Source organism: Nuphar pumila, chromosome 2 (assembly GCF_984573655.1).
Source record: "Nuphar pumila chromosome 2, dmNupPumi1.hap1.1, whole genome shotgun sequence".
In the NCBI taxonomy this organism is placed as follows: domain Eukaryota; kingdom Viridiplantae; phylum Streptophyta; class Magnoliopsida; order Nymphaeales; family Nymphaeaceae; genus Nuphar; species Nuphar pumila.
In genome coordinates, this window is record NC_143250.1 from 128,110,032 (window position 1) to 128,129,093 (window position 19,062).

General features: G+C 35.3%; 1 protein-coding gene across 1 annotated transcript in view; it reads left to right on the forward strand.

The window, feature by feature from the left end:
* Positions 1 to 3,108: 3,108 nt before the first annotated feature.
* The window catches only part of LOC149847075 (alpha-soluble NSF attachment protein 2-like), a 34,778-nt gene continuing 18,824 nt past the window's right edge, over positions 3,109 to 19,062 (forward strand). The window contains exons 1-5 of the mRNA XM_089996787.1: positions 3,109 to 3,327; positions 3,931 to 3,980; positions 4,081 to 4,153; positions 5,361 to 5,440; positions 5,738 to 5,889. Coding sequence (XP_089852913.1) covers positions 3,186 to 3,327; positions 3,931 to 3,980; positions 4,081 to 4,153; positions 5,361 to 5,440; positions 5,738 to 5,889 — 497 coding nt within the window. The 5' untranslated portion in view covers positions 3,109 to 3,185. The remainder of the gene's footprint in view (positions 3,328 to 3,930; positions 3,981 to 4,080; positions 4,154 to 5,360; positions 5,441 to 5,737; positions 5,890 to 19,062) is intronic.

A 19,062-nucleotide genomic window follows, 5' to 3' on the forward strand; every position in this document is an offset into this window, starting at 1 on the left:
AAATGTGCAAGTGTGGCTGCTCCCAATGCGTATTGATTGGCATGATCCAGGTCTTTCAATAGTACGATGTATGATACATGAATCGATGTCCCACGAATGTTGATGAATAAGAATGAATTAAAAAAGTATAGCAAGAATGCTCTCACCATCTTGTCCACCCTTCCTCGCCTTACTGGGGTTGTAGTAGCTCCTAAGCCATGAAAAGTTAATTTTATCAGTTTCGAACACATCATCATTTGCTTACAAGAAAAGATCACACAAGTGCTTGAAATCTCTCCACCTCATGCCACCCACTGGCTCCTTATGGCACTTTAGTCTGGTGTTTGATGCTACGTCCTTCAATGTGATGGTCATCTCAATATCTCTAGACTGGAATGTGTGTTTGGTTTCAGTAGAACCGGTGCATGCAGGATGTTGTCTATTCTAAATCAATTGGTTAAGAATCCTGCAATCCAAATTAATTTTATTCAAATTAATCAATTTCAGTGAATTTAATCAATAAAATCAATTAATTACAATGAATTTCTACACGTTGCACACATACATGATAAAGTAATCAATCCTTTTTGTCATATCCAAGGCCGTCACCTGAATAGGTCCTTGATACTTAAATGGGAGTTTGAATAACTTGATTGTCTTTTTCTAACCGCTTGAAAGGTTGGTATCCCATTCACGTACCTCCTAAGATCTGAGTTATCAATTCTCCCAGGTATCATGTGTAGTATATATATATATATATAATTAATGAAATCAATCAATTTAATTAATTTCTATATGTTTTATAGATACATGATAAACTAATCAATTGAATTCATGCATAGTAACAATATATATTACAATTTAATAAATGAAATCAGTCAATTGTAATGAACTTCTACATGTTTTATACATACACGACAAACTAATTAATTGCATTTATATGTAGTAGCAATACATATATATCTCAATTTAGTCAATGAAATCAGTCAATTGCAATTAATTTCTATATGTTGTACATATACATGGCAAACTAATCAATTGAATTCATGTATAGTATCAATTTCAATTTAATAAACAATTATTACAAAATAACAAAATGAATAAAACACATGTCCATAAACACTAGACCTTTTCCCTCTCTGTGACCTCTTTGTCAGAGCATACACTTTCTCCTGTGCATGAAGAGCAGCATCAGAGTCCTGTACGGTGTTTGCATCCGACCCAGCTAATTGACCCTCACTTACATCTACTTTCTATACGGTGTGACAAATTTTTATCTTCTTAAAAATTTAGCTCAAAAGTTACCATATCATTTGAGGACAATTAACTTTTTTGCTTTTCCTTCATTCCTTTTAAGCCTATAGCTTTGTAGGGTACCTGAATATGTGAATAGTGAAATGTTTTTGGGTCAAATGGACCCACTGACGGCTCCATACATGGGAAGTGATCCAACATTTTCTTCGGCTGACGGCTAAATTTTACAACATTGCTTTCAATGCTTAACTGTTAAGCGACATTCAGGATAGACCCAGCTTTGGTTGCCATCCTTATTGCAACTGCATCCAAATTAAATAGTTTTTACTGGATTTGGATCCAAGTTTAGGGGAAGTATCCAAGACTGGTTGAAAATGGATCCGGATCTAATCCATTAACTGTCTTCCCAGCTGATATGACTCAATCTAAATTCTAAACCCTAAAATCCCATCGAGGGGAAGAGGAAAGAGTCAAACCCTGGTATGAGAATAACTTGATAATTATTATTTCATTTTTTTTCAATAAAAATAATATAATAGGTCTAATGACTCCTCTAATTACCGACTTTGGATTTTGTTAGGTAACATTGACATAATTACAAATGCTAATAATAGACAAAATTTATATCAAATATAAACAAAAAATACAAGTAATTGTTCTTATCACTGTAATATCATGATAAAAACATGTTATTTTCAAGGTAATTTATTTTGAAAATATCTCCTTTGTGGGTACTATCGGCCTAAACCCAATTTAACCCAGACCTTCAGGCTCATAGAGTCCATGAGCTCAACCAGCAGCCCGTTATCTTTATGATCCAGAGGCACAAACGGATCGAATTTAGTCAGACCTCCAATTTGGATACAACAGTACTGCTCAAATTTACTATATATTGGGTCCAGATTTTGCGGTGGTATTTCGATGAGATCTATCACAGCCAACCTTTTTTTACCTGTTCACATGTAGAACACTTGTTTCGAACTTTTTTTTTTACTACATCCAATTTTATCATTTAAAAGCTGGATTCGAATCCATCTTTCCAGATTCATATTAGTTTGGATTTAGATCTAAACTTAGACTTCTATTCCGTGAAATGGGCCCCTGTTCAACCATGATCCAAATTGATTCTTCTGCTTTTGGACAATAGTCGTAACACAGATAATATTTTGAAGTCATCCTGCTATCGTAGTCAGATATTCACAAGCAGTTAAATTGACGATAAATATAATGAGACTTTCAAAAGTATTGTTGATTTATTTTGTATTTTTAATGCTTTAGATGTTTTCTATATATTTTTAGCACTGTCACGCGTCTCAAAGTTGCAGTCCCACCAAGGTTATCATCCATCCTCAGATCCAAAAGCACTTTTTTTATTACACAAATTTTAATTTTTTCTTAGTTACAATATATTTTTAATTGTTTTACAAAATAATTTATTTTATCTAAAGATTTTTCCTTGTTATGAAATTTCAAACACCAATATATTAGGCATTGTTTTTCAACGATAAAGCACCAGCCAACTATGTCACATTCTTCAATCCTTGTATTTTAGAAGTCAAATTATTTTATATTTTAAAAACAAAAAAAAAATCTCAATTCATTCCAGAGATTTTCCTTTTTAAAATTTCTCAAGCAGAGAAAAACCTCCACGGAACAGAAGCGGTTGCACCTGTACCACGATCACGATTGACAGCTCAGGATTGACATGGCCCAAAGTCCGCCTGTCCATCCACACCGAGCTTGGGTGGAGTCAAACTGGTCTTCCGGTTCGTTAAAACGGGGTACGATACGGATCTCAAACCGATTCTTCTACACTTTCTTTCATTCGGCCGCTTTATAAAAGACAGACAGAGAGGAAGAGAGGCGATCGATTCGTTTCTTGCTCGCGTTCTTCCTTCTCCATCTCTCCGGCGATCGGAATTACGAAAGTTCGATCGAGAGAGAGAGGAGCGATGGCGGACGAATCGAAGGGCGACGATTTCCTGAAGAAGGCGGAGAAGAGGATCAACGGCTGGGGCATCTTCGGTTCCAAGTACGAGGACGCCGCCGAGTTGTACGACAAGGCCGCGAACCAGTACAAGCTAGCGAAAGCATGTAATCTCGATCCCCTCCCCCACTAAATTTCCCGTTTCTCGATCGATCATTTTTTCTTTCTCGCTTTTATTTATTTATTTTTTGGGAGAAATTCTCTCTCTCTTTGAATTCTGATCGCATTTTCCGTTCATTTTAATTTGGAAAATCTGGGGTCTTCCCTTTTCCTCATCTCTCTCTCTATTTTCGAGGCTAATGGGAGAAATTTAGGTTCTTTTTGGTGATCAGTTGCGTTGTGCAATTGAATTAGTTTTTTTGATAGTTGGGTTTCTCCTCATAATCTGATTATTGCTCCTTTTCAGTTTTTGAATTTTGTTTTTACTGATACAGATGATGGATTTATGAAGTTAATGTGTTAGGTAGTTTGGAAATTCTGCTTGTTTATCTTTTTAATTTACAAAGGATTGGTTGGACGAGTTGATAGAACATTGAATTTTCGTAATTAAAACAAAATTAGTTCTTTTTTTTTTTTAATTTCAAACAGAGGGTATTTCTATTGTATACTGAGAAAAAGCAAAGAACGAACGGAAGAATTTATTGGATATTGCGTAGTTGATTTTTCTTGTTTGCCTAAGGAGAGAACGTCTGTTCTTAATTCTGTTTCAGGGGAGAAAGCGGGAAGCACGTACCTCAGGTTGGCCGAGTGTCATTTGAAGGTTCTTCTCTTCATTCTTGCTTTCTGGTCGATAATGGGGTTGGTAGGAGATGCATTGGTCTTTTTATGGTTAATTGATTTTCTCCTTCTTCTTTGGACAGTTGGATAGCCAGCACGAATCTGCTTCGGCATGCGTGGATGCAGGGAATTGTTACAAGAAAATCAACACTTCAGGTCTTTGTTTTGCATCTTTTTTGACCTCTTGGGCACTGATTGCTTTAGAGTTTTAAAGGTGTCTTTTGTTTCTTCTGTTTCTCCTTCCTCATTAATGGTTCTGCCAGTTGTTGTAAACCCCATGTTTTCCGATCGCTTGGTTCAGAAGAAATAAATGCGCTTGTTTATGTTAAATTGCCTGAATGAAATGATCTTGCTGTAAGATTTTAATCCAAAACATTGAGTCAAAAGCAATTGAGTCTATATGACATCTTGCCTTTGTCTCACTTGGTTGTGCTTATTTCTTTTTTGCATTCACTGTCTTACTGCCTGTGAGCATGTCGACTGACATTAGTGCATTCCCATCGCAGTGGTTTCTTTGGTGTTTTTAATTTATTTACCGACGTTGTTGATGCTGTTCATGTTGTTGTGTCTCTATGTATATAGCTATCTTAAAACCCAAACTGGACTTTTTATCATTTCAACCTGCAGACATATCATCTTACATCTAATGGATGAAAATTTATATTTTATTAAAGGCACTTTTCTACATTATGTATTCAAGAGTTTGTTGGTAGCTTTTTTATCTTAAAAAATTATTTACGTTTTTTGTATATCCTTGCACTGGGGACAATTTGGAACCTTTTGGTTGTGCCATTAGATGTTGTCACGCTTCTTGTGCATTAGCATCTGAATTTCACAACATTCAGGATTTTAAAATACATAATCATATGGTAACGTTATCATTAAACATGACAATGCCAAATTAATTCCCCATATTTGACTCTTATATCGGCGTTTTCTGTAAGTCAAGATGTACTCTGTAGCCATATCCTGGTTATATTGTCAGTACCCATAATACTTGTACCACGTTAGAGATGTTTTGTCCTATTCTTTACCTCAAAAAAGGAACTCATGCATAACTTTTTCATATCAACATAAGAATTAGCTGCAATTATCCAAGAAATCTGTTTTAGTAAAACATAAATGAAGTTCTGTGAGATCATGCGCCATGTATTTTCATGAATGTGCTATCTGCAGTTTTATTTTCCTTTCTTCTACATTGGAAATTAGTCATACTTTTAATTTTTGATGTATGCACACACACATGCACGTGTGTGCAGACACACACACATATGTGTGTGTGTGTGTGAACATTATCATAAGGACGACATCAACGAGATCTTACTCTCTCTCTCTCTCTCACATAGCGTTTGTTTTGTTGTAGATGCTATAAGATGTTATGATACAGCAGTCAGTCACTTCATGGAAATTGGTAGACTTAATATGGCTGCAAGATATTGCAAGGTACTAAATTCTCACTTTTGATCTGGAAACCAGTGCAGATGCTTTCTGTTGGTTTCTGTATATATTTCTGTTCTAGCACTACTAATTCCCTATAGTTGTTCCCATCCAGAAGCATTCAATCTCTTCTCTGACTTGATTGCTCGAAATTTTTGTTGACAATGTTTTATTGATTGAGGTTTTATCTTTCATGATTCTTGTGATTTTTGTGTTTGTCTCTTGCACTTACATAATTACATTTTCTTGGTGATTATATTATCAGTTTGAATGTTGATTAACATCCTTAAAACTTATGAGCAGGAAATTGGTGAATTATATGAAGCTGAACAGAACTTTGAGCAAGCAATTGCATACCTTGAAAGATCTGCTGATTTGTTTCACAGTGAAGAAGTGTCAACTTCTGCGAATCAGTGCTTGCAAAAAGTTGCACAATTGGCTGCTTCATTAGAACAGTAAGCAGCAGTTTGCTCGTGATTCTGTTTTCAACTTGGAGTTTTATGGTGTTAGATTGGTGTTTGTGCAGTGTTTTAATCTTTTTTCCTACAAGAGCTTCTATGTTTGACATTCATTGGGAATTATCAAGACCTTGGTATTTGGTGTGTTTTTTGGTATTTAGGATTTTTTTTTTCTGTAGACTTGAAAAATCAGGGGATTTCTTCCCACAAATTTTTTTCTAGATTGTTCTAAACTCTCCGTTTAGTTATACACTGCCGGTCCCAAGCCCGGATAAAGGAGGAGGGTTGCGGTAGGCCAGTGACAACCATCATAAAAACTTAGTCACACCCTATGAATATGAACCGATATGAGAATTTCGTTGAGGCGTTCCCTACTGAGCGACGCACTGTACTCTATAGGCCTGGAGGCAGTGATAAATGGGCAAGGGTTGCTAGGTCGTCGCTTAGAAGCGACGCGTCACACCGGCGCCCGGGTGTGGTGTCAAATAGGCAAGGGTTCCCTAACTTTGTTGGACGGGTGGGGGTAAAAAAGATAGTTCAAGACCATAAAATTAGGTTAGCCACTTGGAACATAGGGCCTTTAACTGGTAAGTTGGTAGAGTTAGTAGATGTTATGTGTAGGAGAAAGATGAATATTTTATGTCTACAAGAGACCAAATGGGTAGGTGAGAAAGCAAAAGTGATAGAACCTTGGGGATAAAAGATTTGGTATACAAGAATAAATAGGAATAGGAATGAAGTAGGGATTGTTATTAGTCGTGAATTTATAGATAATGTAGTTAAGGTCCGTAGGAAGGGTGATAGGATTTTACTTATTAAATTAGTATTAGGTACGAATATTATTAATATTATTAGTGTTTATGCACCTCAAGTAGCTTTAGATGATTCCATTAAGCCTCAATTTTGGGAAGATTTAGATGGAGTAGTACAAGGGCTATCTTATGGAGAAAAGCTTTTCATCGGCGGTGACCTTAATGGACATGTAGGCATTAGTAGGGATGGATTTGAGAGTATCCATGGAGGCTATGCAATAGGAGAAAAAAACAAAAGTGGAGAAAGGATTTTAGATTTTGGTTTGTCCTATGATATGATCTTAGCAAACACTTGGTTTAGGAAGAGAGAGTCTCACCTAGTAACATTTAAAAGTGTGGTTAATACGAGTGAGATATATTTTTTCCTACTTAGAAAGAGAGATAAGGGTTGTTGCATCGATTGTAAGGTTATACCGGGAGAAAGTGTAGCTACACAACATAGAGTCTTAATTTTAGATCTTAGAATTAGAAAATGTCGCAAAAGGGATAGACATAAGATAAATCCTAGAATTAAGTGGTGGGCACTGAAAGGAGCTAAACAAGGAATGTTTGTAGAGCAGGTAGTTAAGGAAGCTGATTGGTGTCTCGAGGAGGATTCATAATCAACGTGGAATAAGATAGCGGGTGGCATGAGAAAGGTGGCTAAGGAGGTATTGGGTGAGTCTAAAGGCGGTGCATCGCTAGGTAAGGATACATCATGGTGGAACGAGGATGTCAAATTAGCTATTAAAGTTAAAATAGAGTGTTATAAAAATCTAAGTAAGAGTCGTGATAATGAGAATTTGGAGAAGTATATGATAGCAAAGAAGGAAGCTAAAAAAGTAGTTTGAAACGCGAGGGATAAGGTATATAAGGAGGTTTATGACAAGTTGGATACCAAAGAGGGCGAGGAGGATATTTATAGGCTTGCAAAGATGAGAGATAGAAAATCGAGTGATCTGGGTATGGTTAGATGTATCAAAGATGAAACACAAAGGGTTTTAGTAAAAAATGAAGAGATTAATGAGAGATGGAAAAATTATTTTGATAAGCTATTTAATGGAAGTCATGCTCAGGATCTTGGAGACTTCTCCATTCCTTTTCATGAGATGAATCGTGACTTCATGCGCAAGATTCAAAAGAAAGAAATTGCAGAGTCTTTGAAGAAAATGAAATCAAGAAGGGCAGTTGGTCCAGATGGTATACCTATCGAGGCTTGGAAATGCTTGGGTGAGAAAGGTTTAGAATGGTTGACAAATCTTTTTAACAAGATTTGGCGGACAAATAAGATGCCTAATAAGTGGAGGAAGAGTACTTTGGTGCCTCTATATAAGAATAAGGGTGATATACAAGATTGCACAAACTATCGTGGTATAAAACTCATGAGTCATACTATGAAACTTTGAGAGAGGGTGGTTGAGTATAGGTTGAGGAAGGTTGTCACGATATCGGAGAATCAATTTGGTTTTATGCCTGAAAGATCAATTATGGAAGCTATACATCTTCTTAGACAACTTATTGAGAGATATAGAGAGAGGAACAAAGATTTGCATATGGTTTTTATTGATTTGGAGAAGGTATACGATAGAGTACCTAGGGATGTTCTCTGGTGGACAATGATGAAGAAAGGTGTTTCTCTCAAGTACATTAGTATAATTAAAGATATGTACGAAGGAGTAATAACCAATGTCCGCACTTGTGGAGGGGTGACAACCAATTTTTCTATAACGGTTGGGTTACATCAAGGATCTGCATTAAGCCCTTTCCTATTTGCTATTAGTGATGGATGAGCTTACGAAATCAATTCAAGAAAATGTGTCGTGGTGTATGTTGTTTGCTGACGATATTGTTTTGATTGATAAGTCTAGAGTTGGGGTTAATGCTAAGTTAGAATTATGGAGACAGACATTGGAAGCAAGAGGTTTTAAGTTGAGTAAGAGTAAGACAAAATATATGGAATGTCGGTTTAGTAAGCAACGAAGTAGTAATAACCAATGTCCGCACTTGTGGAGGGGTGACAACCAATTTTTCTATAACGGTTGGGTTACATCAAGTAGTAATTAAAGATATGTACGAAGGAGTAATAACCAATGTCCGCACTTGTGGAGGGGTGACAACCAATTTTCCTATAACGGTTGGGTTACATCAAGGATCTGCATTAAACCCTTTCCTATTTGCTATAGTGATGGATGAGATTACGAGATCAATTCAAGAGAATGTGTCGTGGTGTATGTTGTTTGCTGACGATATTGTTTTGATTGATGAGTCTAGAGCTGGGGTTAATGCTAAGTTAGAATTATGGAGACAAACATTGGAAGCAAGAGGTTTTAAGTTGAGTAAGAGTAAGACAGAATATATGGAATGTCGGTTTAGTAAGCAACGAAGTAGTGATGAGAGTGTAGTGAAGCTTGGCGAGCAAGAAATACCGGTGAATGATTCTTTCAAATATTTGGGATCTATCATTCAAAAGTATGGAGAAATTGATGGAGATGTAAATCATAGGATAAAGATTGAGTGGATGAAATGAAAAAGTGCAACTGGAGTGTTGTGCGATCGTAGAATGCCATTGCGATTGAAGGAAAAGTTTTATAGGACGACAATTAGGCCCACTTTACTATATGATACGGAATGTTGGGCTGCCAAGAGACATCATATTCAAAAAATGAGTGTAGCTGAGATGCGTATGCTTAGATGGATGTGTGGAAATACAATAAAAGATAAGATTCGAAACGAGGAAATACATAAGAAGGTAGGCGTTGCATCCATTGAAAATAAGATGAGAGAGAATTGTTTACAGTGGTTTGGACATATTCGGCGATGGCCTAATGATGCTCCAGTTAGAAGGATGGAGAAATGGGAAAATATATTAGTTAAAAGAGGTCGGGGTAGGCCTAAAAAGACTTGGATGAAGATGATAGGAAAGGATATGAATGCTTTGAACCTCACCGAGGACATGTCATTGGATAGAAATGATTGGAGGAGAGGGATTCATGTAGAAGACCCAGAATGATTTTTTTTTTGGTTCATATCGCCGACCCCAATTGTTTTGGGATGAAGGCATAGTAGTTGTTGTTGTTCTAAAGTCACCGTAATTCACCCAAAATTAGTTCTAGAATCCAGAAAAGATGTGTTGAACACTGAACAACTTTTATTGTTAGTAACCCTGTTAAGAACTTTCAATTTACTGGCTATGCAATAGTATCTTTCCTTTTCACCATTTAGAAAGATTCTATGAACTACTTTTGGCAGTGAGGTTTGTTATATATCTGTTAGTTTGAAAATCCAATGATTCATAACACCATTCACTTTGTGCCAACCTATGTCACACGGACTCGGCTCCAAGGTCGCCGCACCCGCGTCGACACGCACCGACACGGGTGCGGCTCGGACTCGGTCAACCCGACCCTGGGTGTGGTCAACGCACCCAGGGTCATTTTGGTCCATTTTTTGGATTTTTTTTTTTTAAATTTTCTGGGCTACAGCTGTAAGGAAAAAAACCCATCACAACTAAAAAACCTGTACACTTTCAAGTTTTAAGTACAGAATGGGCACAACTCAAGTTTTTGTGGTTTTTTCCTGTATGAAGAAAGTGAATTATTACAGTGTATGAAGAAAGTGCCCAAAAGTGAATTATTCCTGTACGAAGAAAGTGTACAGAATGCCTTCACAACTCATCACCTGTCCCCTAATAGGCACAACTTTGACCGAGTCTTATATATATATATATATATATATATATATATATATATATATATATATTTTTTTTTTTTAATATATATATAGCCGAGTCCCCGTGTCCAAAATTTTTGAAATTGCGCCGCACCCGTGTCGCACCCGCACCTGCACCCGCACCCGCACCCATGTGACATAGGTGCCAACTTGCTAAGTGGGTAGATCTTCTGAAAATGTCTAATGATGGTGAAAAACTATGTTACGTGGACACACCCAAAAGGACGTAGGACACATTATCTTCCTGCAGTTTTCCATTAGGAATAGTATAAAAAGGGGTCATGACATAAATTGGAGTATCCCTGTGATATAGATAAAAAAAAATATCATATAAATAGATGCGATTTGTATATAATGGTAAATTCATCTACTACATTTGCATGTAAATGTGTGTATTTAACTAGCATCTATGTATCTAAAAGTATGCGTTAAGAATATAGATCTAATGGTTAGTGGCTATTTTATCACTAACTAACATCAAACATTTGTCAGTCAACCAAATCCACAATCATCTATAAATTGTTCTCATGTTGTCAGTCTATAATGGAATAGGGGTCCATTTTGGAAGGGAAGGATGACTGGAAGTTTTAGTCCCGCACAGGATACTCATTTGATAGATCTTACCACCACTGGATTAACTACTGTTATGGCCTGAAGATGCACAAACTTGCAACATTATTGAAAGTGCTTAATACTGTCATCATGAGAGCAATATCACACATAAAATAGTAAATAATGGTAATGAATGAAAAAGTTTGAAAAGTAAATCCTAATGGAAGATGACATGAGAACAAGTGCAAGAGTTAGAGCTCTTTCACTGTCTTCATAATTTAAATTTTAAATTGAATACAACATGAGAACAAGTGCAAGACTTAGAACTCTTTCACTATCTTCATAATTTAATCTATCTCAATGGATACGGATGTGGGAGTGGAATAAGATGTGGATACACTTTGGTACGATTTGATCATTTTCAAAAATTAGGACATGGGGACATGGCTGTACACGCATAGATGTAAGTGTGTGTGAAATAACAATTCTAAATCACCATAATTAGGAACATCAAATAATGAAACTAAGTTGAAATTGAAATGTCATGTAATTGATGACAAATTTTAAAAGCAAGAGAACTCAAGTGAATATGAAATAAGATCATAAAAAGAACACATAAAGCTAATGACACAATGTTGATTGTGCATGAAACTGGTTTGACTTTGTCCATGAAGTGTCATATCGACACGGGATACACATACTAAGTGAAGTGTCCGTGTGACATATCAACATGGGATGCACAAGGGATAAACTGGTTTAGTGTGCACATTTTTTTGGTGAGAAAACATCAGTGTTATTGAAATAAAAGAAGAAGTCATTGTAACTCACAAGCTGATATGAGAAATCATGAAAATCAACTGATCCGTGAGATGTCTGAATGAGGCCATTTGACTCTCGCGTAGGATGCAATATTGAATTGCGCATGATAGTGGATAAGCTCAGGTCTAGATATTTTTTCCTTGAAAATCTGATTGTTTCTTTTGATCCAAGCCATTACACTTAGGGCATCCGCCCACCTCCAGATACATTTCTCCACTTTTTACTTACAAATCATAGGAAGACCGAAAAAGAATTTCAGAATAGATGACACAGGTCTGAGACTCTGAAGTGGGGTGTAACACAGCCAGGGAAGGCCAAGCAGATGCTGAGAGAACCATTCTATACAATGTTAATTTGTATACACTATACAATGAAAATTAGAAATACGAAATAGGAAGCTTCCCAGAGGTCTTACCTCTTATTTGAATGAATGGATGACCCAGCCACGTTGAGAAAGGATCGATCATTGAGGTGGCTATCTCCTCATTCACTGTTTGAGGGGAAGATTCGTGAGCAATCATTGATTCTTTGAATTGCATCTTCTTCCCTTTCTCAATTATGTTTGGATTGCATCTTCTTCCCTTTCTCAATTAAGTTTGGATTGAAGTAGGCCTTGGGCATTATCTTTGGAGGCAGATTATGGGAGATCTAGTTAGTGCTGATGATTATAATGATTATGATAACAGTGATAAAACTATGTAAATAAACTATAGAAAGAGTTGCTAATGGATGTTAGATATCTATGCTGAATATGTGAGGGCTAATGATTTAGTTTGAAATTGATAATAAGGATCTATGCTGCATTGAAGAATAGTACAAGGGTACTTCATAGAATTTGTCATTGTCAAAGCCTTATTCCATCTGCATGAATTATTGTTACAAGCCATTTTGCATTTCAAATTCCTGTGCTAAATCCTCTATAAGCATATAAATTCTGATATGCTTTGTTGTTCCCATGCAAGTGTTCCTTCATCTTTCTTCTTTAGTGGTTCCTTCAACCTATGTTATGTCTTTCTTTTATATTTGTGTTATTGCAAGTCTCTGCCTTACATGCTTAAACCATATCAGATAATGCCTCTTAATAATATCTTTACAGCAACACTTTTTTTTTTAAAGAGACCACCATTGGAATTAGGTTAATTCATTCCTTAGCTTCTTGTTTTTTTTAGGTAAGGAAGTTATAATCAAAAGGAAACCTAATGCTATGCAAAGCAAAATGGTTTGAATCGGTTCTAATGGTGGCTTGGTCTCAACTGTGTAACACCCCAATTTTTGAAACTGAAAATTTAAGATTTTTTTTTAAAAACCCTTTTACACAATTTTCAAGAAACACAACGAAAGCGATTTTTAAATATGGTTCAAACCTTGGGCGGGCTACAGATACAACACACACATAAGTAAGACTGTATTAACTATTAACTCAATCAAACCATAGTTTGCATTTAAAATAAATCAAATATTAGTCTCAAATGTTATCAGAGTTTACAAGACTTAATTAAATAAACAAATAATAAAATATCAAGTCTTCTCAAAGCCATAAAGAACTGTGACCCTCTTGGTGCCACCCCGAGCATACTGTTATCACCCTTTTGCCTACTCATTACCTGAAATATTACAAATAGAAGCATAAGTCAACAACCTCAATAGGTAATCACCAAACACGTGAACACAAATATTCCAATAACATAAATAGGCATTGGTACAATTTCAAATATTATCTAAATCATGCAACTTCACAATATTAGAATTAAGCATAATTTACATCTACATAACTAATCATGCTTGCATTCATTTTATAGGATAAACATGCTATAATGCATCGTGCCAATGAAATAATAATTTATGTACAAACTGAAATATTATAATTATTCCATTATGATTTCTTATATTTCACTTTTTCTCTTGTCCGAAGGTATACTCTCGGGTTCCTAACTTCGATCCAACCAATCTAATGAGGGGTATATTATGCAATGTATTTTATTGACCTCATTGAATTGAAAAATCCGCAACCTTATTTCGAGGTTTCACTGGAGCGGTCCGTAATCGAGAGAAACTCCCAGTGGTTCTGCACAAAATTGATTCCTACTTTACAAAGATTTTGAACATACCACTAGGACACATAGTAGTTCGGGCTCCCTACGACCGAAGATAGGAGATCAGGAGACGTCGCTGCTCTCCAAAATAAAACAACGGTCAACCGGTCGTGTGTACCTCCACTCTTTCCAAAGTGGGCCCAATCCAAAAGACCTGCTTCAAATGGGTCATGGGTGTTATTTAATTATTAGGACCGTAAATTAAATTATATGTGCTCACAACACATGCACCCGAGCTCACAAACCCAATCTCTTACTGAAGATTCCGTAAGCAAGGTTGTTTTGACTTATTCAGATCTCACAGTTCACACTGTGAGCCCGGCATCCACGAGGCAATTATATAATTATGTGCATGGATATATTTTCTGTCTCTGGTGAACTATAACCACCCATAGGTTCTACCAAACCCTGGCTTAAACCAAGTTACACACATATTCATATCACACATCATTATCACTATGTCATATGCTGACGTGCATAAATAAAGGCTGCAACCATATGCAATTCATAATCATGCTTAAACATGCAACAACATATGTAACAATTCACTTTACATTGATCATGCCTTATAATATTCAATGTTCATTAACATGTATGTCATATGAATGATTATAAATCAAGAATAATATGAAATACATTTAGTTTGCATGCATATCAATTCAAATTTTAAGCTAAACATCTATAACCATGCTGCATAATATAAAATATACTTAAGCATCCATATGTGTCATAATGTGTAAATTCGATTTAGATCCCTGTTAACCCAATTTTGGAAAACCCACCGAAAATCACAAGAACTGAATTATACCTTCCCAATTTGACTAGGACTGCCCCCATATCTCAAGAACACAGTCTAAGAAACAGAACTGAAAAATTCGTTATAATAAAATCAGTAAAATTCTGGAACTAAACCCTGTTCAGGAAAAATGTAAGACAAATCCTGTCAATTACACAAATTTATCCCGGTTTGAGAAATTTCTCCAGAGCTACAGAAAAATCTTTTGACAAAACCCTTTTTAAAGTATCTTCTTATACATGTTACCTTTCACCCACATTTTTCTCAATTTATTTTGATCAGTCTTGGTTGGGTTTTTAGAACCATCAAAATCGTTGGTCGAAACAGTCCCACAAACAGGACAAAAAATTTGTGCTCTATTGCAATAGACTTTTCGGCCTCAATACTGATCCAAACAGAGCGAAACAAAATTCTAAATTCAAGCCCTGAATGTGTAGACCACTCCAATATTTTTATTTTAATTTATTGACTTCATTTTCATGATGATATCAATTTTTTTTCTGAAATAAGTCATAATAAAAAATGAGAACAAAAAAGTCAAGATTCAAACCCATGCAAGATCCATAAAGTAAGAACAAGATTCAAGGTAAAAATATATACAATCACGATTTTTGATACTCTAAACATATTTACATTATCATACAATACATATTTGCTCAGATTCATGCTAATCTTGCTAAAACAATAACATACATCATCCAAGAATCACAAAACCTTTAAGGATTACCTCAAATATGATTACATCTATGCAAGAATTATAAGAAACCCTAAACAATCATGAAAACATGGATTCTTTATACAATAACATATTCAATCATGCTAAATATGGAATAATCCATCATACATTGTCAAATAAACTTTCTTTATCAAAAACATCAAAACCTTAAAAACGTTCACATACAAGAACATGAATTCAAGCATATAATGGATTTTTAGAACTTATAAAACTTATATTTCATTAATATAACCTAAGATTAACATATTAAACATGCTGAAACAAATAAGATCTAGCAAATAACAAGAAAAAAGCTTTCTCCAAATCGTTTTTCACAAAAGAAACCTGAAAATCGTCTTGTTTCGAAAATTGTTTTTCTTTTTTATTCTATGGTAATAAAGATCCATAAAAACATATTCTCTAGATTGAAAATCAATCTTAAAGAGATGTTTCAAGGTCTGATCCAACATTGGTTCAGATCTGAAAATGGTCCCATGCATATTTCATGCGTTTGAAAAAATCTCTGCTTATGCGATTGATGTACCTACTTTAATCGGGTTCTCAAATGTAGATCGACCTTCGTCTCCCATCTTAAAACCTTAGAGGATCTTCAATGACTACTGGAAAAGCTCCAAAAAGGAAGAAGAAAAAAAGAATAGGAAAGAAGAAAAATAAGAGAGACTCCTTTCATTTTTTTTATATTAGAAAAGCCCACTAAGAAGGGGGCGTCCCCTCCTTAGAGTCCAAAAAGATCCTCAAACTAGTTAGGCTGATCCCTAAGAGTCCTATTTTCAAAATATTCTAACTAACCCCTTAATTAATTTAATTTACTATTATTTTTACCTTAATTAATTACTAATTAGTTATGGATCTACTAAGAGGGGGCATCCCACCCTCTATAGAATCTTCTAGGGTTTAAAGGCCCTCCTAAAGAGGTCTCTAGAACTTGGAGTGAATCCAAAAACCTGATTTAGATCCAAAACCCGATCCAGATCCAATTCTCCATTGGGTTCGATTTAAGAATCAAATAAGAATATCCAAATCCAAAACCAAATTAAAGATTCATATTCAAACATAAGATCCAAAACAATACTGGATCTAAACTCAAGTTTGGATCCGAACCTAACCCATCCAAGATCCAAATAATCCTGAGTCACCCCTGAACCCCTGTGAGCCACTCTAACCGTACCTGGCACCCCACTGGGCTGGGCGTGACCCCCCTGAGCCTCTCATGGACTCTGGTTTGAGTCCAAAACACCGCTTAGTTAACTTAGACTCTTGAATTTTTCCAGAATAAAAAAATGATTTTAGCAAGAATTTAAAAGTTAAACTAAAACAAAACTGCAAATGTTACGTCAACATATTCGGTTTGGGTCGGTTTAAGTAAGAAACAATTTTGGGTATATAATCGGTTTGGATATATACAAGGATCAGGTAGGTTCAGTTTTATATTATGTGGGACCATTAGGGTTGGGTTTGAAAAATGGGTCATGTCTAAGCAGGTTTGGATCTACATTCATTATACCCAAAACCCAACCTGTTTTTTCTACAAGTCTAGATTTTAGACCCAACCCAAACCCATGGGTCTATTAAAAACCGGCTGGGTTGTGTCCAATCGGTTCAGAGTGGGTATACATGACCCTGTTATACCCTTAGTTTGTCTCATAGTTGCTAGAGATGGGTACGCGAGGCCCTCAAAAGTTTTAGGTACGTTTTCATTGAAATGTGTACCTAAAAATTTTGGTACAAGTTTGTAATACAATATATGAAGTTTTGGTATGTGGTTTCTTTGATCATGGTGTGAGTTTCTAACGAAAGTGATACGAGTTTCTGGAAAGTAAATCTTTATCATTTATGTTATAAGAATAATGACATCATATATATAGTGATAAAAAAGGAAAAAATTGCTAAAAATCAAAATATCACATAATTTTACCATGTAAAAGTAAAATATTGAAAGCAAAACGTTTTAAGTCAATAACCAAATGAAGAGAAAACATAGAACAATCTCAAGCTAACACGGTCAATAATGTAAAGGCTGCTTCTTGCAAGAATTTGTGAAAAGTATATGCAACTATGAGCATGATATCTTGTTTTTCTTCTCAAATCTAAACCGTGAAATCGGTATAAAAAGTACAAAAATCAAGTTTAAATTAAAGAAAATAAATAACCTTCAATGATGCCCTCAATTTAAGTGATAGAAGCCTGCTGATGGTTTCTGAAACTAAATTAGATCTACATATATACAAATGGTGTATGAGGGGATGTGGAGGTCATATTATCCCATGTTTTAACTTATTTGAGAGGATACAACAATTGCCACCACTATAAATGAAACAAGGTTTCATATTGGTTTCACTTGTACAAGGGACTGGTTTCTTGTATTCTTAGGTACAAATTTCATATGCATTTAGAAACAAATTTTTTAGTGTTTCTAAAATTGGTTTTATTGTTTTTGAAACTAGTTTCATACCAGTACCACGTACTGGTACACCTGAAACGGTATATGTAGGAAAAAATGGAGTTTCTATGCAACTATGGTTTGTCTAATATGTATTGTTTCATCTACAAAGGATTCTTGTATATAGGATCTCACCATGTTTTTATTATAACTGATGGAAGCAAGTGTAAACTTAAATAATAACTCTATATGGGTACATGTTTGTGACCTTTAGTCTTAATATATAGATTGCTTATTCTATTATAGTTAATTTTCTGAATAAAGTCTATATTTTGAATTTCTCCAATATTGTTACTTTAAATATGTGTTACCCTGACACATGTTAATGTTCATCGCTTGGACACCTACACTCCTAGACACTTCATTTTTTAACATAAAAGTGTCTAAGAAAAAATGGACACTCGGTGTTGCGTGTCCGACACTTTTGAGTGTCTTACACATGAAATGTCCGATGCGGAACACTTTGTGTCAGCTTTGTTTGAACTCTATTTTCTCTCCATATATTTTATTGGGTCCTAACTCCATCAACTTTCTCTCTCTCTCTCTCTCTTACAGTTGATGAAAGAGTCAAGTTGATGAAAAAACTCTCTTCCTGTAACTACAATCGATCTGTGCTTAGTCCCATTTAAAAACTAACTCTCCTCTTTCATAGTTTTGATGAATTATGTGGTGCCACATATAGGGAAAAGAGAGCCAAAGATGCCTCCTCTCTTTCTCTTGTAGTAGGTCTTTTATTTTTTACTTAATTACCGTTCTCTCTCTCTCTATATATATATAGTTGTGTCCACGTATCTAGTTTTTCAAAACCTGCTGTGTGAAACACTATGTACCCGTGTACGACATCAACACCCATGTCAATGTCCAAGTAACATAGCTTTAAGTCGAACAAATTTTATAAAGATTACATTCAATTTATCCAAATATCAAATTTGTCATGAAAATTATGTGGCAATTTTCAATGCATTTGATGCTTAAGGATTGTAGTTTTCATTTTTTTTTCGTAGGATATTGAAAATTTTACTATGAAACTTTGGGAGAGGGTGATTGAGTCTAGGTTGAGGAAGGTTGTCATGATATCAGAGAATCAATTTGGTTTTATGCCTGGAAGATCAACTATGGAAGCTATACATCTTCTTAGACAACTTATTGAAAGATATAGAGAGAGGAACAAAGATTTGCATATGGTTTTTATTGATTTAGAGAAGGCATACGAT